The sequence below is a fragment of the Ursus maritimus genome, unplaced genomic scaffold (assembly GCF_017311325.1).
Source record: "Ursus maritimus isolate PB19 unplaced genomic scaffold, ASM1731132v1 scaffold_2, whole genome shotgun sequence".
Classification (NCBI taxonomy): domain Eukaryota; kingdom Metazoa; phylum Chordata; class Mammalia; order Carnivora; family Ursidae; genus Ursus; species Ursus maritimus.
Window position 1 is genome coordinate 105,053,318 of NW_024424452.1, and position 23,522 is coordinate 105,076,839.

The window sequence follows — 23,522 nt, forward strand, 5'->3', positions numbered from 1 at the left end:
CTTTCTTTCTTTCTTTCTTTCTTTCTTTCTTTCTTTCTTTCTTTCTTTCTCTTAAAGATTTTATTTACTTGACAGAGAGAGCGAGAGAGGGAACACAAGCAAGGGGAGTGAGAGAGGAAGAAGCAGGCTTCCTGCTGAGCAGGGAGCCCGATGCGGGGCTTGATCCCAGGATCCTGGGATCATGACCTGAGCCGAAGGCAGACACTTGACTGCTGAGCCACCCAGGCGCCCCTAGGCTGAGATCTTTCAAGTCTGCAAATGTTGGAGTCTTTTTGACACTTGAATAGTGACTCAGCTTGCTGTACTATATTCTTGGATCACAGTTATTCTCCCTGAGAATTTTTTTAGAACATGGCTCCATCATCTTCAGACCTCGATCATTGCTATGTAGAAATCTGACCCCTATTTTGTTAGGAGTGTTGCTTTTCCTCCATTGATTCTTAAACGATTCTTTCTCTATCCTTGAAGTTCAAAAATAGAAACATCATATGTCTTGATATTGACTGTTTATGTACGTTTCCTGGTATACAGTATGCTTCTTTTACCTGCAGATTTAGTTCTTTCATTTTAAGAAAAAAGGTCTGTATTCTATATCTGGTTATTTTTTTCTGTCCTATTTATCTTCTTTTGTGTTTATTCTGAGTATCTTAAGCCTTTTTTTTTAACATGCCATTAATTAGATTTAAAAAACCTTTAATTATGAAAATTTTGAAACATATAGAAAAGTAGGTAGAATAGTGTTATTGACCCCCATGTACCCATCACCCTGCTCAGCTTGTTTTGTCTATATCCCCTCACCCCTCCCACTCCCCTCCATCACTTTGAAGCAAATACCAGACATTATTCATCCTTGAATTGTTCAATACTTATCTCTAAGAGATAAGAACTTTTTTTAACTTAACCACTAATAAAGTTCATCTATTCTGTTTATAATCCATTTATTATATATATAATGACGTTGCTTTGTTGCACGTTAGATCAGCAGTTTTTTTGTTTTGTTTTGTTTTGTTTTGTTTTTTTGCTCCAAAGATACGATGGGTGGCTGTAGTTGCTGGGCCTCAAAATCAGGAAGGCGAAACCAAGGGGACAAGCCAGGGAACTCTCTCTGGTGCAGATGGTGGCACATTGGATTGGGCAGTCACAGAAGTTGCATAGACGGGAAGTGCCCGCTGGTTCCTTGGCGTTCTCTGAATTTCTGGTGTTCACGTGAACTGTGGAGGGAATGGGAGGAGGACCCAGAATGTACAGTTTCTTTTCCAGCAGGAAGTGAAACTTAGGCCTTTTCTGTCTTAATAATAACTGTGAAGAAGGAGCTGAGTGGTTTGAAGACTGTGTTCTAGTTCTGTTTTTGGTGGTCATGTGGTTTATTCTAGAGCTTTTTAATCTGCAGGTCGAGAAATCAGTAGGTCATGAAATGAAATTAGTAGGCCATCACTAGCATTTAAAAAGACATGGAAGGGGCGCCTGGGTGGCTCAGTTGGTTAACAGTCTACCTTCAGCTCAGGTCATGGTCCTGGGATCCTGGGATTGAGCCCCACGTCAGGCTCCTTGCTCAGTGGGGAGTCTGCTTCTCCCTCTCCCCTGCCTGCTGCTCCTCCTGCTTGTGCTCTCTCTCTGTCTCTATCAAATAAATAAACAAAATCTTTAAAAAAATAAATAAAAAATAAAAATACATGGAAAATATGAGTTTATGGCATGTACTAAGGGTATGTAGTTCATGAAACTTACGGTGTGTGTGTGTGTGTTGGCTTGTAAAAGTTCAGAAGCCACTAATTTATTCTGTTTGATTCCTATGACTTTCTATACTTTTTGTCCAGAACGTTATAGGATTGAAGAGCCCATGAGACAGGTTTGATTTATGTGTTTAATAGAAATATATATAGTACAATGTACTTGGAACTTTCTAATTAGTTTACGAATATTAACTCATTAAATCTCTAAGAGGGTATCATTACTATGGCACTTTTACACATGGAGACATTTGTGCACAGAGCAGTTAAGTAACCTGCCCAAGATCACACAGCACATAAGTGGTGGAGCTGGTGTTTTGAGCCCAGCCAGACTGGTTTTCAAGCAGATTTTGCTCTGTTGCCTCTCCAGTTGAAAGCGTCTCTAGGAGGGGGCGTGGACTTCTTCCTGCTATCACCTTCAAAAAGAAATGAACAAAGTTGTTTTCCTGCTCCACCTCCTGCACATATACTTTAAACATTCAGAGCTAAGATAGTGTGAATGAGGACTTTTATTTGTTAAATTGAAGAAATTCAGGGATCCCTTTATTTAAGCAATCAACATTGCCAACCTAGAACTGTAGGATTCCGGTGTGAAAGACAGCCAGATGAGTCCATATCTCAGCCTAGTACACAGCTGCAGGGGAGTGGTTAAGAGCACTGATTTTGGAATTCACATCTCGTTCAAATCCTGTTGTGATCTGTAGCTGTCTGGGTGATCTCAGGCAATCAACTAATCTCTGAACCTCAGTGGTCCTTCATCTGTAAGGTGGGAGGAGTCATAGTTGACTTTTAATGGAGACTCTCTGGGCACCAGGCAGATAGTAAGCCCTCCATCTCTTCAGTCTTCCTAACCACTCACTGGTGTGGCTGCTGTTTCAAGCTCCATTTTACAGATAGTGAAACAGACTGACAGAGATGAAGCATCTTATCCAGGGATACACAACTAGCTTGTGGCAGAGCTAGAGTCGAAGCTCTGGTCCTTCTGAATTCAGAGTCTGCACTTTTAACCCACTGTGCTTTCCTGCAAGCTTACCCCATTGGGATGCTTTGAGGATTAAATGCGATCATGTACCTTTACACTGGAATGGTGACTTGACTTTCTATGAGCTTGTTTGGCTCAGAGTAAGTACTTAATAAATGGTTTCTGTGATCCCTATTGAGGGTGTAAGATGGGCTTGTCTGTAACTTTTGTGGAGGCGGTTTACTTTTTGAGAGAAAAACTGTGGTCAACTACTTTAGTTCTTATAACCAACCAATCACTTTATATGTTGAGTTTTTTTTTTTTTAAGATTTTATTTATTTATTTGACAGAGATAGAGACAGCCAGTGAGAGAGGGAACACAAGCAGGGGGAGTGGGAGAGGAAGAAGCAGGCTCATAGCAGAGGAGCCTGATGTGGGGCTCGATCCCATAACACCGGGATCACGCCCTGAGCCGAAGGCAGACGCTTAACCGCTGTGCCACCCAGGCGCCCCTATATGTTGAGTTTTTGAAAAATAATTGGTTAGCTATTCTCAAGGATCTGCTCAGCATAAATTTCATCAAGGAAGAGACTGTCTACGCAGCATCTTAGAACAGTGCCTTCTACATGGTAAATGTCTTAGTCCAGGTTTCTTAGGAAATAGAGCCAGAGGCACAGGCTTACACTTTATTTGGGAGAGCCATCCNGCAGGAATGAGGAGAAAAGGGAAGTGAGAAATGGCAGGGAGAGAGAGCATATACAAGGGACTGCTTGTAAAGTGGCGACAGCTTTACGAGAGGTTGATGGTTTGTCTTGTGGGACATCTTCAGAGAAACTAGGTGAAGCTACTGCATCTCTGAACAGTTCCCCGGGGAAAGGAGAGAGAAAAAGTTCCATTCGCCCACTCCCATCTATTGGCTGAGGGTTGACTTCATGGAGTTTCACCTCTCCTATGCTTCTTGGTCACATGGTTGGTGGTGGAGGAAATCCGTCCAAACCTCAGGCCTCAGTGGCAACAAGGTTAACGTTTGGCAGGACTTGAGAGGCGTGCTGCACGGGGCCAGGGCCAGGCGCTGTCAGCTTGGAAGGACAAGGCACAGCCATGGTAGCTGGAGCAGCACGAGCGGTTCCAGCTGGTCGGCCAGGCAGTTGTGTTCATTGAGGGTGATGTATAAACCGGGCCTGGCCTAGCAGGCTCCTGATAATGATCGACTCCTAACTGCCGAAGGTAACAAACCCTGCCCTGCTCTCTTCTTGAAGTGCTTTGCAGTTATTGACTCTTGTAGATCTCCCTTCCAGTCTCAGTCTACTTTCCCATCTCCCCTTCCTTGGCTTTCCATCTAAATGGGGGTATCCCTAGGCCGAGGCTTAGTTCTTGTTCATTCTGCATGCTTTCTATGGGCAACTGTGTTCACTTTTATAGTTCACTTCATACTTCTGTCTACTTGCTGATGGCTCCCAAATGTCTGTTTCCAGACTTGACCTCTCCTGGGAGCTCCAGACTGGAAAATAAAACTGCCTTTTCCAACAGGAAGTTCCACAGGCACTTCAAAGTCCAAGTGAATGTCTTGGTCCTCTGTAATCATCTTTGTTCCTCTTTCCACCAATGAATAGGTGCTCGGTCCATGCTCGTTGAACTACACCTGGAATAACGTGCCAATGCTGCATGCCAAGCTGGATCCTGCACAGAATGAAATAAACCTTTCAGAGCCAGCTCTCTAGGAATTTAGGGTCTGGATTTTCATATTCATCTGGTTTGTTTTCAGTTCGAGTGACTGTGCTGAAGCCGTGAGCAGCATAGTTTAGTGTTGTCCATTACTGTAGTGGACATGTTAAATTGACATTTGTTCTTTTGAGGAGTTGATTGGTTGGGTTTTGACTCTGCTTGTGCTGTCCTTTTGCTTTTCAAGACCCTTACCTTGCTTTATTCACAGTTTACAGAGCCTTTTTGAACTGTGTTTGTATCTGATATGCATCTTGCTTTTCTACTCCCCTCCCTGCCCTCACCCCCCATCCCCATACACTTCTAAGAAGTGCTACTCAGAGCCTTCTGAGCTGGATCTGCCCAGTTCTGCCTCCTCACCTTTGCTGTAGTAACCACAGGCCTCTTTCCTCTGACACCTTTAGATCTCCGTAAATCCTCCCCAGCTCAAGGCCCCAAGACAAACTCAGGTCCACACTGGTTTATACTGATCTCCTCCTCTCTGAGCATCTCAAACGTTATTTTGGTGCTTAGCATGCACAGGCTTATACTGTTAAATACTTTTGCATTGAGTCCCCCCCTTTTCTCCCCAATTGGATTGTAAACTCCTTGAGAGTAAGACAGTGTGTTATATTTTCTTGTGTGGTCCAATGATTCATCACTGAGACCTTTGCACAGAGACAGTGCAAGATAAATATTTGCTGGATTTGTTGGTTGATTACTGTGGTCCTTGGGAACCGACTTCTACTTTGCCTCCAGCAACGAAATCAGGGCCATCAGGTGACATTTCCCAGAGGAGCTGTTGGTCATCTCATTGCAAATCTTTAGTTTGTAATACAAGTTAATTCTAGACTTTGGACTTGGGGAATTTTGTTTCTTAAACATCTCAGTCAAGGCCTAGGAGCTAAAATTACTACTTTGGCATTTGATGTGGCAGCTTGTTCATTTGGGAACCTTTTGTCTTTGACTTTCTATTGAGTCATTTGAAAGACCCAAGGCAGCTTGCCAGAGCAATCACGATGATTCAAGTTCATTGAGACATTCCCCTTCGCACCCTCCCCCTCGGCTTTATAAGGTTGCTTTCTTTGTTCACCTGGGGGCTTCAGAGTGTTCTTTGGAAACTCCTAGGATCATTTTTCTCTTCTTCCTTCCCTGTGGGCTGGTTTCTCTTGGTCTCCAGAGCTGTATGCATTGTTTTTAGATAGTGTGAAGTTAATGCAAGGGGAGGAGAGGTTCTTTCTTTCATAACTTTGGAATAATCTACTGCTCGGGGCAGACAGTTATGAAGATGGCCAAACTTAAAAGTTCAACAGCAAGAACCGTAGTCAAAAGAAAAGCCAGGGACACCAGAACTTCACTCCTGCCTTCCTCCTGCCAAGATAACTGTCTTACCTTTAAACCCAAAGATCTCTCTTACCTGTCCCCTTTGCTCACCACTGCCTAGGGAGGGATAGTTTAGAATCACTAGCTTCAGGACCGCTGGCTCTAAAGCGTGTATTATTACTAATGGTTAGAGTTGGTATGAACAGGGATTTTCCACTCATGGAATTCTCCTGCTCATGGTGACTTCTGTACTGTTCAGCCTGGATTGCTCATTAATGCTCACTCCATCTCTTAATTTAGAAGGCCTAGGAATCCATCCAGCAGACCTCCTCTGATCTTCCTTCAGCTCTGTTTTCATCGTGATGCTCCATTTCTGGCTGCATGAAATCCAAACTCCTCTGTTAGCTTTCGGAGCTGCTCCTCCCCGTGCACCCTTATCTCTGACCAGGCCTCCAAGTACCCTTTGTTCTAGTTCAACCATCCTCCTCACTACCGCACAGAGAGGCCGTGTTCAAACATTCCCATTTCTTGGTTTCCATCTTATCTTCTCTGGAATATGGTCTCCTCACCCTTCCATTTACTGAAATTCTACCCATCCTAGGAATACTAGTTCAGACGTCTATGTCCTCTCTTCTTCTCTCCCTCTTCTCTCCCCTCCTTTCTTCCCTCCACAAATTTGAAAGCCTGCCAGATATTGTTCTGGGTCCCAGGAGTATGTTGGTGAACTGAAGAGACAAATTCTTCCTCTCAAGGAGTTTAGTTTTCATCAAGAAGCCTTGCTTTAGTCATGTTAGTCCTCGCTACACTTTCCGAGTCCTCAAAACTTTGACTAGTAGTATTTATTCTTAAATTCAAGTTTACAATATGCAATATGCACCACACAAAAGAATAACATAAAAATTTGTGTAATCCAGATATATAGCACAAATATCTATTAAATAAATACCTAGCATAATTTAGGTAATATCTAGCGTAATTTATGTAGTATATTAATATATAATTTTCAAAAATATATATACTATCTTCAGAATTAGATTGTAAGTTCCTTGAGTGTAGGGACCTTCATGCTCTGAGCACTTCAGAATCCTTCACTTTAGTCATGAGGATGCCTTTGTTTCTGAGGACCCAACAATCCAATGCAAACTATTTTAAGCAAAAAAGTGAATGGGTTGGCTTATGAGACTAAAAGGTCCAAGGATAGGGCTGGCATCTGGCCATGACTTGATTCAAGGACTCAAGTTTCCTTTCCCATCTCTCAGCTCTGTTTTCTCCGGGTCAGCTCCATTCTCAAATAGGCTTTCCAGTCATGGTGGCAAGATGGCGGCAGCAATCTCAGATTTTCATTGTTTTCAGGTCTTGGCCTGCAGGTAATGTCCACCATCTTTGGAGAGGGCAGAGGTGGAATCAGCTTTACCAAAAGCACATGGACTAGGAATTGGGGAGGATACAGATGCAGAGAAGGAGAAATGATAATTATCTCTCACATCTCCATATTCTGGAAGCTTAGTAGCTATTCATTGTTGGATTAACTCATGTTTAGTTCTATGTTGTATTTAATAGGGTAAAGTAACGATGAAAAAGGCCATCAGGCACTCTTCAAGGAAGAATATTTGCTGTTTTCTACTTTACCAAAAGTAGCTTGATGATGGCCTTTTCTTGGAGCAGTGACTACTCAGACATAAGTGATAGTATCAGTCATTGAAAGAAGGGGTATAGCAGATGCATTGAAGCTGATATTTGTCTCCTTTTCTTCTCCTCTCATATCACTATGTGCATACCTCGTTTATTTCTACTATTGATTCACTTTGTTTGCTATAGGTTTTTCACTGGTTTCTTCACAGCTACTGTGCTAATTTTGAGGGAGGACTACTATCTTTCTGTTCTCTGCACACCTGCTGGGTACACAAATAAATTTTTATGATAATAATACGTAAGAAAGGACATTGGCTTGGGAACCCAGTGATCTGGGTTCCGCAGCTAAATAGTTATGTGATCTCCAGCAATTTCTTTCCCTTCTCTGGGCTTTGGTTCTGTCATCTGTCCAACAAGGATTTTTAAGGGCCCTGCCATTACTGAATTTGTAGAAAAGCAAACCAGTAGGGTGAAGAGCAGGACTTGGCAGGTCATCCCAGCATTTTGTTTCCTGGGGAACAGTTTTGATAGGGGCTGATTACCCTTGAGATAAGAGGTCTTGGTAAGAGATATGGAGGGTAGAGCCTGATGAAAGCTTCAATTGTCTTCTTATATAACACTTGCTGGAAAGGTACTAGGAATTAATATTCCTAAGGTGGCTGAGGTGACATCATGTGTTTGTGAAAGGGCTAAAAGCAGGTGAAGCAGATTGCAGACTGCAAAGACTGGCAGTCAGTCCCAGTTCCAATGTCCCACAGAACCTGTGGGAGTTGCAGCTCTTATCCCTTAGGTGCCAGATCATCAAGGAGAAGGGAAGGGCGTGCCTATGTTACTCTCCTGTAAGATTACATTTTTCTCCTGGCCTGCGCTCCCACCCTCATTTTCTCCTCAGAAATATGGGACTCATAGGAGGGGGGGCCTTAATCAGAAAATTCCTGAAGAAGGAATTTTGAAAGAAGGGCAGTAAGGGACTAATATCTCTGGATTGAAAGCAACAGACTGAACAAAATCCTCCTATGGTCTGTTGACTGGCGAATTTCCTGGGGGTTCTCTGAAGTAAGGACAGTTTTCAGAGGACTGTGTCACCTGTCTTAGCAGATGTTATGTAATTTAGAGTCTACATGATTGTAAGTGTGGCAAAGCCCTGTTTTTGTTAAATGATCAGTATCCTATTAGGGCTAGTTTTTCTTCTAATTTCATCCTTCTTGTGTCCCTTCACCCTCTTTCCAAAATGGAAATGAGCCTCCTTCTAACTCCCAGGGCAGGTGTAGTTAGGACCTCAGCTGTGGCCAAGCATGACAAGGAGTCAGCACTTCCCAAGGGAAGCTTTGCTGGGATGTGTCTGCCGATCCTATATTTGAACTCATGCATAAAAGCATTCCTTGCTGGTTTTGATCTGACACCCTTCGGAAATGATGGAACAATGATCTGCCAGTGGAGTTCAATGTCATGGCCGAGCTTGCCATCCAGAGGGGCAGCTTCCGGTATATGCTTTAAGAATATTCAATGCAGAACTGAGATTCAGCCCATGCAAATGGAGAAATGGAAACCCAAGAATTCTTTCCTCTTTTTGGTGCCAGTTTGTTGGGCCATTTTCCCTTTAGCTGGCAGGATGGTGCTCAAAAGAACATGATTTTTCGTGGCATTAAATTTTTTAAATGAGATGTAATTCACATACAAAATTCACCCTTTTAAAAGTACACGAATACAGTGGGGTTGTTTTTTAGTATATGCACAAGGTTGTGCAATGATCACCACTATCTAATTCCACAATGGTGGGTTTAAATTTTGACTTGAATCTTTGGATGAAGTATCAACCAAAGGTCAACTCTGATTTTCAGGAAACTGGTTCTAAAACTTTGGTTCTTTTTGCAGAGGAAGCTACAGAAATGTCATTTAAAAAAAAAGTAATAGAAAAAAGAGCCAGAGGATGTTAATTTTTCTTAGGCTTATTATTTGGTTTCTTTTGTCTGCTACTGATGATTTTTTAGTCATTGGTCTTTGGGTTGGGACTTATTCCCGTGGCTATGTTATAATAAAGAGTATTCAAAGCAAGAGCAATAAGACTGGCATTGCTTTCTTTTCCTGTCTCTTTATTGTCAAGCCAGGCTTCATTAGGACAGGGCACGGGCCTGTTTTATTCATCCCCACCATCACCTAGCTCACGCTCTGCTGTACAGTAGGAGCTCGGTAAAGATTTGGTGAATAAATGGGCTGTGTTAGGTGCCCAGGGGAGTTCGTTTTGGCATGTATCACTCAAAGCTCCTGGTGACCTTTGTACTTTGTGGATGGCCATGGCATTCATTTGCACCCCTGAGGTATAGCCGCTTCTAGAAAATGAGAGCTTGACTTCTTCCCGTATAGTTCTAGGGACCGAACCTACAAGGACCCCATCATCTCCTGTTCCCAGGGGTGCTCACCGAATGGCAGACTGGATCTCTAAAGCCTTCTTGAGCTGATATCGTGAAGCACAGTGTGGGTAGTGTGAGTGTGTGTCTTTGAGTATACACCCGTGTGCATGTGCATACTTGCCTAAGCACACGATGGAATTGTGAGGAATTCCTTCGTGGTTTTATAAATTGCCCCTTTCTTCTTTCTGCCCTGTAGTTTATTGGTAGGCCAGGGTGCAGAGGGATCTCCAGCCTGGGCACATGGCCCAGGCGAGCTGGCATTCAGTGGCCTATTGTTTCCTGCCCCTTATGTGCATGGACAGAGGACTGGGGCTGGCACAGCTGCCTTCTTGGGGACCATTGTTTGTCTTTGCAGCAGCAGCAAAAGTCTGAAGCAGCACATTTTGTGCTGTACAGAGCAGCCATTCTGCCTTGGAGCTGCAAGCCTAGAGATGGGGGTGGTTGGAGTCTTCCTTACATATCTGTGTGGATGCCGGGAGGATGGGAGCCAGGGAGGCTTCTCCTTCTAGGCAGGTTGCGGGGGAGGGCAGATGCTCAGTGGGGGGGAGCACAAATCAACCACAGTAGCAGGTGGTATCTATTAGCAGAGACTCTTCTTTTCCTGGATCAGGTAGGAGATATCATTGCTTTCTCACTTTCTCTGCCATCTGGGCATACTGGCAGACCTCAGGCTGTGCTCCCGGGACAAGAAAAATACTTCTTCCAAAGCTGCCCTGTAGAGTAGATTGAGGAAGCAGGGAAGGGACCCAGCCCAGTTGTGAGCTAGTCAAAACACGGGCTAGTTATCGAGTCAGTGGGCTAGCCCAAACTTGATTCTGAATCACTTCTCAGCTAAAAGGTGAAGAAGGGGATGTTCCATGGGTGGGAGCCATAGAAACTGTAATTTACCCAGAAATACTTTCAGAGACTCCAGACTTGTGTTCTGTTTCTCTTGTTTCCCTGGCCCACAGTCAACCTCTTTGGCAAGTTAGACAAACCTTAATTTAGCTTCAGCCTCACTTGCACCTAGTTGTATGACCCTTTGGTAAATGACTTGACAGGTCTTATTTCATTTTTCTTACCTGTGCCATCAGGATAACTGGGGACACCTCATGGGCTAGTTGTGAAGATGAGATGAGATGATGCATATAAAGCCCCATAAAGGGTGTTTGGTAACCCTTTCCCTCAGGGTCCCTAAGGGGATGCCTGAGAGTGGGGTGCACATTGTATTACACTGCCCACCTGAGGCACCTGGGAGGTCAGCATGTGGGTCTGTGTTGGCTGGCTGTGCTTGGGGACTTCTTAGATTAGTTCACATATTTCAGAGGCCACCTAGGAAGTGCTAATTCTTTGCCCAGGGCAACCCTGGACTGGCCTGCCTCTGGAACGTCATGGGTATCATGGGAATTTGCCTAGACCCCTCTTTTTTTGGTGGGGGGTGGACATAATGCATTCTACTATGTTCCCTTCTACTCTCTTGGTTAGTGAGATTATTGAGGCAAAGTCTTACGTGAATTGTAGGTGACTCAGAGGAGGTGGACAGCTCCATTATCCACCCACAACCTCTTGCAAATCTGGAACTGAGTGGGTACCTGGAGAGCCTTTTTGCTCTAAGATTCCCTGATTCTTCCTTAATGGGCAAGTTGTAAGTAATATCAATGAGCATTGTGAATGTGCTCTCCACCCACAGCTTGCCCACCCAATGGCTACTACTGCCGACTTCTATCTACCAATAGGTAGAAGAGGGACAGATGCCTCTAGGAATAGTCTTGACATGGGCTGTTGCCTTTAAGAGGCCCAGAAATCTCTGGCAAGAGCTAGATGCCTGACATTGCCCTCTGCACATCTTCCCCCAACACCCTTGTAATCAGACTCCCAAAAAACACAGAACAAGGGAGCTTTGATTAGTGATGAGGTAGGCAGCTTGTCTGCTTGAAACAATCTTCCAGAGCTCGGTTTCAGTTCAGGTGAGGTTACCGTAGGCCTGATTGGCATTGATGGTTGGCAAGGGGGAGGCATGGGGACAAAGAGGATGAGAACTGCACTTATAGAACCTCTGAGATCACTCATAAAAGACGAGATACTTGTGCTACCTTCTAATATGGGTGAAAACAGAGACAAAAATGAAGATAAGGATAGATTACGGACCCCCAGGTACTTCAAGGCAAAGCTAAATGCACAATTTGCCCATCGTCATTGCTTCATAAGACTGGTTGGCAAACCTTTCAACGTCATAGCTCTGATCCTGGATTTGCCCCTGATTTATCCACAACTCAGATGAAAACTCTAGATCTCCCTATCAACCCCCGCCCCCATGCATTACATAGCATAGACAGAGAGCATTGTTATGACTCTATGATTTGGGAATGACTTTGGAGCATGCTTAAGGAAAGGCATAATAATGTAGGTGCTCTTTCCCCCTGGGATGGGAGCCACCGTCACAACCTAATGCCCTGGAGCTGAGCAGGCTTGCCGGGGAAAGGGGTGAAAGAAATGGCTCCATTGTGACTGGAATGGGGATTGGGACGTAACTTCAGCAGGAGACGCACTACAGGCCTTTGCTGAGTGGAAGAGCAGTCTGGTTTTGGCCAGCCGCCTCCTGGCCTCCTGTGGGTGCCAGGGCTCTGTCGGTCACAAATGCTGTATTGCATTTGAGGCCGCTCTGCTTGCACCTGGCGCTACATTGTGGCAGTTGCAGAGAGGCTGTTTGCAGCCCTGAATGAGGACTCTTGGCTAGGCAGAAATCGGTCAAGCTAGAGCTTAACCTGGAGTCTTTCTAGCTTTGACATGGCAGAGGCTCTGAACCTCATTGAGGAGGAAGCAACAGCGGTATGAGTGATATTTGTTGGTGAAAAAGAAAATCAACTTCTTGAAGATTGGTTTACATTCTGTGATATTGGAAACTATGAAATCTGATTGACGGTGAAAGGTTTGCTTGCCTAGAAGTCTGGTGCTTGTTGCATTCTGGATTGCCACTGTTCGATGTGGGGCAGGACCCGGTGTATCTCCATTAAAATATCCTGGCCCTTACCCTCCGTCATGAAGATGCAGAAAAACATTTTGAAATAGTGGGAGAAAGGATGAAAAGTAGGACCTTGGGCTCTAGAGTCAGTCTTTCTGGGTTTGAATCCCAGCTCCATTACATTAGCAGCTTGGCTTCCGTAAGAGTCAGTTTTCTCATCTTTAAAATGGGGATGAAAGTAGTACCTACCTAATAGGGTGGTTGAAAGATGAATCATTAGGCTGTCAGCCAAAAGAGAACTCAAGTTCTGGCACTGTGCCAGAAACACAGTAATGTGCTCAATAAATGGTAACCTAATATCATCTGCCCAATAATCAGCAGATTGCTGGTTCCAGTTTCTTAGTGGCCCAAAAGAGTTGGTGGAATTTTTGGAGGTGCCTTGTATCATACGGCCATTTTAAGCTTTAGCCTTTTTTTTTTTTTTTAATTAAAGGCTTTAAGTTCCTGACTAAATGGAAGGGGTAAATGTGGGTATGTATGTTTCTGTTTGGTTCCATTTTGCTTTTTAGCGATCTCCATCTGACGGTCTGACCTTGTTCCTGTTGCAGAGATCCGCGCCCAGCTCACAGAGCAGATGAAATGCCTGGACCAGCAGTGTGAGCTCCGGGTGCAGCTGCTGCAGGACCTCCAGGACTTCTTCCGGAAGAAGGCAGAGATCGAGATGGACTACTCCCGCAACCTGGAGAAGCTGGCCGAGCGCTTCCTGGCCAAGACGCGCAGCACCAAGGACCAGCAGTTCAAGTAGGGACCCTGTGGCTGTTTCTCGCAGGGACCTTGGCAGTGGGGCCGGGGAGGGGGTGAGGCGGGGTGTGCCACCTATATCCGGGCACATTCATGAAAGGTGCCCCGGGAACTTCAAATTGGCTGAGGGTTGAGAGCCCTCAAGGACTTCTTTTCCGGACAGGTTGTATATGCAGGTCAGGAGCCTGGAGGGGTCAGAAGTGATGGTGAACTGTGCTAATAATAATAGCGAACGCTTTCAGAGCACTTTCTGTGTGCTAAACTAAGGGTTTTACATATATGAAAGCTCATTTAATCTCCACAATTAGTTTGTCTGTTGGTCATTGTTGTATCACCAATTTATAGATGAGGAAACTGCGTCATAAAGAAGTAAAGGAACTTGCCTAAGACCTTTCTCTCTCCCTCTCTCTCTCTCTCTCTCTCTCTCTCTCACACACACACACACACACACACACACACACACGCCCCTAGTAAATCAATAGCAGAGCTGGGATTTAAACCCAGGCAGTCTGGTTCCAGAGTCTATGTTCTTAACCAATTGACCGAACTGTCTTTAACTGGAAGAAATGAGTGATGCTGTCGCCATCCATCTGACTCACTGCCCGCACAGTCTGTTCCTCGTGTAGCATTTTATGCAAGTGACCCTTTCACTTGGTCCTCACTGCCGTGGCTCTCGTTTAGATCATCATCTTTGTTGCCTGAATGATTGCGCTACTCACTGTATCATCCACAGCAGAGGTTCTCAACTCTGGCTTCACATTAGAATTCTCTGGAGAACTTTTTTAAAATGCTGAAATCTGGGCCCCATTCCAGAGCAATTAAGTCAGAATCTCTGGGAGCGGGGCCTGGGTAACAGTGTGGTGTAAGAGCTTCCCAGATGATTCTAACGAACGACCAGCGTTGGGGTCCACAGTGTATGGCTTCTCCCCATTCCAGTCTGCCTGATCCACTCTTACCAGATTTAGCCTTCCTGGAACACACTGGAGAATGGGCGGGTCCTCTGTGCAATGGCTTCCCACTGTCTGTGTTCTTGATGCTCAAGGTGTGGTCTCCCAATACCGGCACCACCTAGGGTGTTGGAAATGCAGAATCTCTGGTCCCACCCCCAGGTCTACCCTGACGAGAGACTCAGGTGATTGGTATTCACTTTAAGGTTTGAGAAGTTCTGCTGTATTCTCAAATGTATACATGCCTTGGCTGGTTCTTCAAGCCCCTCTACATCTGGCCTGACTAGCTTTCTAACCTTATTTCCTGTTTTTTTGTCTCCTCTACTGTACCTTAGCCAAAAAGAACATTAACTCCAGTGAGCCTTTGCCCATACTGTTACTTGAACTTAGGTACGCATTCGTCACATCTCTGCATGTCAAAGACGTACCTATGGTTTGAGACCCATCTCAGATGCATCATGTTCCAAGAAACTTTCTTGATTCTCCCAGAGGAAAGAATGTTCTCCATTTTCTGAATTTGTACAGTATTTTATTTGTTCTTTTATTAGGGCATTCAGTACTGTCTGCCTTTCATTTCCATCCTTAGTGGGCAGTATAAGCTTTTCTGATTCATTTCTCAGCCTCCCACAGTGCCTAGTGTAATATGTGGTATATAATAGATGCTCACTAAACATTATTGGATGAGTAAATGAATGACTGAATGTAGGAACTAGTGCCAAGTATATCTTGTTTTCCCCCATTTCCTATTTTTGTTGATCACTCTAATAATTTGAGACACAAATTATCCTTTACAAACCAGCTTTGAGCAGTGAATATGGAGGCTAAGTTTGAGGAGAACAGATGACACTCTCAATAGAAGCCAGAATGAGAATTTCCTCCAGATGTTTTGTCCTCAGAGCTCCTTATCTTTCCCAAGTCCTGTTCCCTTTATAATAAGCAATCCTGAGAGAATAAAATGTTATTTTAGTATATGATAAATGAAGATTTGGGAGAGAAATCATTTGCTTTAGAAAAATGACTCAAAGTTGGATTTATTCTGTTGGTAAGCTAGTCCTAAGTTTAAAATAGCATTTGATTTTTAGTACTATCGTATTTTCAGCTTAAAGACATATTTACTATAAATTAAAGTACAGATGTGTTCATCTCTAAGTCAGCTGAATTGCTCTGATTAAGATCGCGTACAAGGAATAGGGTGTTTTGGAAGAATTGATTTCCCTTCTGATAAAGCTGTACCTGGCTTCATTTCCCCGCGAACAACCATTGAGTATTTATTAAGAGCCATCTGTGTACTCTGTATTGTACAGGCATTGGAAGATACAAGAGAAGTTTATTGTGTGTCTCCACAGGGGGCCATATCTGGCTGGGGAGAAAAGATTTTTAATACAAGAAGCAACTGGAGAGTAAAGCAATAATGATCTCATTAAGAAATCATTGGTTTTGTGTAGAATATAGATGTGAGAAGAGGTCAGAGATAAATCATCAGAGATAGATAAAGGATCTGGAACAGTCAGGAGAGTTTTCATGATACAAGTGGGACTTAGGCAAGGCTTTAAAGGTAGCTTTGTGTAGCAGAGGGCAGCGCGTGCTGGCGAGAGGAAGCAGGGGGTGCTGAGGAGGTGCAGGGACGAGGGAGGGATCCAGCTCCATTAAAAGGAAGTTTCTCTTCCATTCCTTCTACAAATGTCCACTGCGCATTCCTTGAACTCCTTCGGGCCAGACACTGTGCCTTGGGATATAGCCATGAACAAACGCGGCCTCTAGCGCAGGGAACTTCCAACAGGATGAGGAAACGGACATTCAACAAATCACACAATTAGATGAGTTGAGGTAAGTGTTGCGGAACAGAAGTACAAAGTGCTCCAAGAGCTTGTAAGAGGGGGACTTCTCCACTCCTTTTGCTGTCACTCGAGGGCTAGTTTACTTTAATAGCTTCCTGTTTTGATCTTATCCTGAGTAACAATCTACTTACCCACCAAACCCCTTTTAAGTACCTACTGGGTGCTGTGCTCGGTGCTGATTCATCTGGAGGCTAAGGTAAGCTCTGGAATCCTAGCTAACAGAAAAGAGAGACGTGGGAACAATGTAACGTGAAACGGGCTTCAGTGGAGGTCTGAGCAAAATATCGTGAGAATACAGGTCTTTTCAAAAGCAGTGGAAAATAAGGTTAGATAAGTGGAGTAGACCCCAAATAATGGCTCTTTGGCAGGCAGGCAGAGGGGTTCAGGTTTGATGCGATAGCATGGTAGTGAGCCCTCTGGGTTCTTGTGTGGGGAGACCAGAAGGTAGAGAGTTTCTATTCATATAGGAGAAGAGGAAACATAGTGGGGGACTGTTCGCACCCTTGCCACATCGTCTGTGAAAGACCATGTCCACCCATCCGTACAAAGTGCTGCAAGTGCATAGAGAATAGATATCTCTTTAGGTTGCGGACTGTGCGGGGCTTCACGAAGGTGAAGTTCAGTGGATGGGAAATGGGAAAATACAAGTGCAAGTGCTAGGTACTGGTCCTATGAGCTGAATTCAACCGAGACAATGCGGAAGTTATAGTAGAAGGAGGATAGAAAGATGGGGGAAGGAAGCATTTTAGGCAGAAGAAACAGGGTCGGTAAAGGCACAGAGTTGAAAAAACAAGGCTGGTGGGTAACTCATCTGTTTTGCTAAAGAACAGGAATAATAAAGGCAATCGTGAAGTAAGCTTGGAAAAGTTGGTAGGGGCCTGATCAGAGTGGTCCGGGAGTGCCAGGCAACAGGGTTTACTCTGTAAGCGTGGGGAGCCATTGATAGTTTTTGAGCAAGGAACCTAATTATGGCGCTTTGGGAAGGTAACTATGGCAACACCACAGCAGATCAATCGGAGGGGAGAGACGGGGAAGCCGGAGGCCTGTTAGGAACGTATGGCAGTGAGCCTAAGGTTACATGGGCCTGACCTGAAGTCGTGCCTTCGCGGACACAGAAACGTGAGGGCAAGAAGCAATCAAAGTGGAGAGAAGCTGGGACAGAACAAGGGCTGTGGGTTTCCCGGGTTCCTGGAGTGGCGACTGTGCTGCATTTTCATTCAGCCGGTGGAGTGTAGCCTCGGTTTTGCTGACTCTAGGGCTGATCCCTAGAATAGTTCGTTCTCTGCCCAGAGCGTCTCGGCGGGCGCTCGTCACCTCCCCGGAGCCGCAGCAGCTGTCGGCCCAGCAATGCCATGGATTTGGCTCCCTGCGCTGCCAGGAGAGCAGCTGCCAGCGGCAGCTCCGGACAGACGTGGCTCCGGGCCGTGGAAGCTCTTCAAGTCGGGCTGGGGTAGGGTGGCCAGGGCCGAAGGCAGTCTGCATGGACGCGCCCCGCCCGTTTCCAGGCCTGTTTCTCAGCCTGGCTCCATTTCAGCCTCTCACGCTCCCTTCGGCGGGGTATTCAGTTACAGTGTTAAGTGGCCCCATTTAGGGACAAACATTGCTGAACTGCTTTTTTCTTCTGCTTTTGGACAACTTCTTACCCTGGAAGCCATTAGCCTGTCACTCTTGGGCTTTGCTTCCGATTTGGCTTTGCTCCTGCTCACCTTTTGTCCTCTCCCACACTGTGCTCCGTGCAGACACCCTCATTAGAGCCCTCACAGCTCTGACTCCTTCGCAGAGTCTGACCCTGCGGTCCCATCGTGCTCCTTCTCTCCCCCCTTCCCCCACAGAAAGAGTGAGAGATGATGCAGACAGAACTACATAGCGTTTGTTTGATTCTACCGTATTCTGCTTTGTTTAAGATGGGGAACATGGCTTCCACCATCCCTTTGAATTGTGGGTGAACCCCGTTCATGTCTGAAATTCTATCCGCCTGGTTTGATTAAGAGCAGAGATAAAATACTGTGTGAGGGTAGGAAGTCTTCCCAGGGAAGATGTTCTTGCATTTACTTTGGCTCCTCGAAGAGTATAAATGTATTCCTATTTGTTGCTGAGCCTTTGATTGTCTCTTTTAAGTGGAATCTGTGTTAATATCGCCCAGCAGGACTCTAATTGATAATGCGTTGGCTGTGTTTTTTTTTTTCTTACATAGACTTGCTATAAATTACCTTTCAGTCATAGCTCACTTGGTTTTGATCTCCTACTTTTAATAGCTCAGTTCTTTCTTTTATTTTTTTTTCCTGTCGAATCTTTAGAGGAATACTCCTACACTGCTGTCCTGCTGTGTTCTTTCCAGAGACCTTATGCTACTTTAAAACCCACTGCCAACATCTTTTCTGTCTTTCTTCTAGTTTCTTTTTCCTCAACAACAAATATTTGTTGAATATTTTTAAGGTATTGTTCTAGACTCTTATTAGAGGAGGGAGATCCAAGAAGTAGAAGTAGTGGTTCTTTCCCAAATGAATTTATAGTCCAGTCAGGGCTAGATTGTACCTGAATACAATAACACATCTTCAATATCAGGCAACATGTGGTAAGTACCAAGTGTGTGCTACAGAAGGGGTGCAGCACAGCTTGTATGGTCAGGAAACTTCCAGGGAGGAAATGGAATTTGAACCGGACATTGAAGAAAATGGACAGGATTTTGATATTTGGAGAGGGAGGGAGGGAGGGGGAGGATGTTGTAGGCAGGGAGGGGCACAGCAGAAGGAAAGTACAAAGTGCTTTTCAGGGTGCAGCAAGCGGACTGGTTTGGCTGGTTAACACTGTGTACGGAAGAATTGGACCAAGGTAGATAGGACTATATTGTGGAGGGCCTTGACTTTTGAGGAAGATTTGGCGCTATGCAATAGACACTGGAAACCGCTGAGGGTTTGAACAGCTAGTGTCCAAGCTGAGGTATGAGCTCTGCTTACAGAAGCTTAACCTTAACCTTAATAGTGGTGAGTTGCTAAAGGACTGGAAGCTTGAGACAGTGAAACCCATTGCCTCAGTAGATAATAAGGTCTAAATTAGGGTGGGATGGTAGGAATGAAAAGAACAGAAATTGATCCTTTGGACCATTTAGCAAGTATGTATCGTGCTCTTCCCATGTGACAGACGCATTCCAGGCAAGACAGATACTGCCCCCCTACACTCTTGACGCTTACAGTCTAGAGACAGATGGAAAACACCTGGTGCAGGAAGACTCTACAGGAATTGCTGACAGATGGGATTCAGGTTTCAAGTGAGCTTGGAAGCACAAAAGAAAGAGGGCTGTGAAGTTTCTTTTGGACTTGGGTGACTGGTAGATTAATGGTGCCTTTAATAGAAATACCAAAGTTAGGGAAGAGTTGTTTTTGAAGGGCTACAGTATGAGAGATTTGGTTTTTGGATGTTAAGTTTAAGATACTGGAAGGATATTGAAGCTGAAATTTTCAGTAATCGACAGAAAATGAATGGCTGTGTTCAAGGCTAAAGATCTGGGCCGTGTTCAGGGCTGTAGTCTGGGCAGTGAGGAGATATTTGGGTATGTTTATAGAGAGGTGACAGTCGAGGCTGTGGCAGTGTCTGATTTCCAACATTAAGGGTTTAGGAGGAAAAAGGGGGAAACATCCTTTGTATTGTCTGTGGTACTCAGGTTGCAGAGAATGAAAAATGATTTAAAAGATATATTTATTTGTGCATTCATTCAGTACACATTTTGAGGACCAGACATTGAACTAGGTTGGGAATAGGAGCAAGACAATATCCTATTCTCACTGACATGAAATTAGCAGGACATTAAAGAGATACACATGGAAAGTAAACCCGCTTATTTGCTGATTATGAGTTGTGCAACTATGGGAAGGGAGGTGAGGGAGCAGGACCCAGGTATCTCAGGAATCTGGTAGACATTCAACCTGCAATACGCCTTCCAGTGGGAGGTTAGGTACACAATTAATTAGAGAGAAATTCTTGTAGAGTGCATGTTCTTGGCCTTGGGCCCAGTATTTGTGCACAGTCTCTGTAGTTACGTCACCTACTGTCGATGGATTTTTCCTCTGGAGTTAACTTCAGAGTTGTTCATCAGCTTCACAGGATAGCATTGGGTTGAAAAGCAGAGTCAGTTGGCCATGGAGATTGCTATAGCTGTGATTGCAAATCAGAGAAGGTTGGTGTACCAGAAAGTTCCTCCTTGAGTACTGGCTGACTTTGAGGAGGGAGGTAGGAGGAAGCATGAAGCTGCCAGAAGGGAGAACCCCTCACTTCCTGGGACCAGTGTGTCACTCCTTCATTTTGGACATATTTGGGAGCTGTTTGTTCCCTCGGGGAAGATTTTACCCAGATGTAGCATCTGGTATTGAGCAACGGTTGGCTTTCCTTTGCCATGGCTCAAGCTGCCTTTATTTAGAAACTAACAGAAGGTCCCCTGGTGAGTGTCTCGCTGGCCTAGTCCATACAGTACTTAGGTGGTGGTTGGATCCTTTTTGGAAGACTTGGGAAGTCTCCTCACACATGGACAAAGCAAGATAGAAGAAACACAAGAAGGCAATTTGGAGGGGGCGGGGTGAAGGTCAGCAAGACAGGGTGCTGCCAGTCTTTGGAACAGAGAAAGAACTCATTTGAAAGCTCTTTGGGAGGCTTTATGACTTAGTAAAAGCTGAGAGACTTATTATTTTTATTTTATTTTTTTTTTTTTAAGGTGAGATGAGAGCTTTAATTCAGACACATTTGGGTCTGAATCCTGTCTCTTCCTCTTACAGCCCTGTGACCTTGAGCAAGTCACTTAACCCCTTTTAGCTTCAGTTCACTCATCTATGAAATGTAGAGAGTAGTATTCACCTTGAAGTGTTGTTTAAGGATTAGATATAATATATGTGAAGCCTAGCCTAGTGCCTATAACTTACTAGATGCTCAAAAAAATGGTAGCTGATGTAATTATCACAACCCCAGAAGGAGGATAACATGGCGGTCAAGATTACCGGTTCTGGAACCACATTTCCTGGGTCTGCAATCCTGGATTTCCCACTTACCATCGGGTGATTGTAGATGAAGGTTCTTGGTTGCCTCAGTTTCCTTGTCTGTAAATTGAGGGTAATAATAGTGGCTGCCTCATGGACTTGTTTTGCTGAGTAAGGGAATTAATGTATGTGAAGCCCTTAGGACAGCACTTAGCACTGTAAGTAGCAACGGCTGCCCTTGTCCTCAGGAGGTGGGACTGAGCATAGGTATCCCAGGTAAAACCTCGGTGGATTAGATTCACTTATGTATTCCCTGTGCAGAGTGAAGCATTCTTAAGCCTGGCCCCAGGTGGTAGCATGTCTGTCTCCCTTTTCCTCAGCGACCCCTGTGTGGGGGCCCTTGTGAATGACAAAACTCATCCTCCCTCCTGATTTATGATATGGCTGCATTGGGCAGGAACTATGCAATTATGTGACTCTATATAATTGTACATCCAGTTCCTATAAAAACTCAGCAATTGCACGTTTTGTCTTATAAGCTGTCATGTTCACAAGGTGTCATGAGCTATGATGAACCAGGTAGTTAACCCTCGCATATTACTTTTAGATCTAGGCTCATAATCATCAAGAGGAGGAAATTTGTCTCCCCTCTGATGTCTAATTGGCAAATCGTTGGGTTTCCTTAAAGGTATGTGCTGAGGTCCTGATTGAAACCCCGGTGGATAAAAGTGTCCAGTCCTGGTCAGCTCGTGCGGGGGCTGCCCTCCGTACCAGCCGGACAGTGCAGTACAAGCCTCAGTCATGATCATAACAGATTGTGGTTTACTGGGTTGTCTCAGGAGGCCAAACAGAAGCTCCTGCACTTCTGCATACATAGCTTTGTATTATCCTTTCAGGGTAGGGAATGATAGAGGGCAGTTGGGAGCAAAACATGCTTTAATGAGCAGTTGGGACAATGCTGGAGACTACCGAGGGCTTCCTGTGTCTCCCAGGCCCTGCCATAGGAATGCTAGCCGGACACACCTCAGGCTTTCAGCTTGCTGGAGCCAGGCACTGCTGATCATGTCCCTTACTGACAGTGCTGGGGTGCAGGGAACTTAGTATTTGTTTTCTTGGCTCTCGTTTAAGTCCCATAATAATTCCGCAGTAGACACAGGAAGCAATGTGTGTCTGGTTCGAAGGATCTTTAATTTTCAGGAATTCACAGCCAATTAAATGAATTGACTTTGATCCAGTTCCCTTTTAAAGGCAAAAGCCATGTCATCTTTATTGGGAGCTGACTGCGTTAAGTGGGAGGGTTTACAAGATAAGAAGAAAAGACAGTCTTCTGCCGTAAGGACTTTCATAATTGAAATGGGGAACATCAGACGGGCTGACAGAGAATAATAAGAACACATATGCACATGGGCACCTGAATCTAAAAATAGGACCCTGTCTACAGCAGGTTCTAGTAGTCACCGGGAAGGGAAGAAAGGTGGATTACTCGGGAGGGACTCGTGCTTGGCTTAGGCAGGGAAAGGTAAAAAATAGCAGTTATGTTCTCAATTAGATTTGGTCCCAAGTTAATTGAAGTAAAGACTTTAATATCTAATTCCTTCGCTGTGCTGAAGTATCATGCTGGGAAGAGACACAGAGTCATATGGGAAGAGCTCAGTGTTAATGAAGGATTTAGGGAGAATGAGAAAAAAGGAGGGTTTGGATTTTTCAGAGTTGAAAAAGGATCATCCTTTCTGCTCCCCTCCTGGCCTTTTACACTGCCACCAATCACTGGATCATTGCCCCCTCGGGTTTCCAACTCAGGCAAGATCAATGAGCACAGCTCTGCCTCTTAACATATTTTGGGTACAGCTGGTTAAAGAACCAGGATTAGAAAATGAATGAAACAAAGTAGGATTATCTTCAACAGTAGGATGCTGAGCTGTGTTTGCTGATTTCTACTTAAGTGGTCGAGACAGGGCATCCTTGCATGAAGTTCAGACATCCCTCCCTAGCAGCCTCTGTGTTCAAGGAGAGGTGGTGGAACAAGTCTGGCAGCTCTCAGCCTGCACCCTTGTAAACAACAGATGTTCAGAACTACTGTGTTCTGGGGGTAGGGGTGGGGGTTTCTGTTGGTGGTTGAAAGTCTTTGAATTTACAGGCAGCACCTCGAGGATTTAGCAAAAGGAGGAGGTTGGACAGACTTGATTCCACGGCATACAGGTGGAAATGATGCCCCAGACAGTTCCTTTGGAAGACAGAGCCCATGCTCCTGAGTGGACTCTGACAGAGAGCCG

General features: G+C 44.8%; 1 protein-coding gene across 6 annotated transcripts in view; it reads left to right on the forward strand.

Annotated features, from left to right (window-relative positions):
* The window catches only part of SRGAP2 (SLIT-ROBO Rho GTPase activating protein 2), a 232,906-nt gene that overhangs the window by 78,324 nt on the left and 131,060 nt on the right, over window positions 1–23,522 (forward strand). For all 6 annotated transcript variants that reach the window (XM_008699550.2, XM_008699552.2, XM_008699551.2 and 3 more), the window contains exon 3: window positions 13,308–13,500. In XM_008699550.2, coding sequence (XP_008697772.2) covers window positions 13,308–13,500 — 193 coding nt within the window. The remainder of the gene's footprint in view (window positions 1–13,307; window positions 13,501–23,522) is intronic.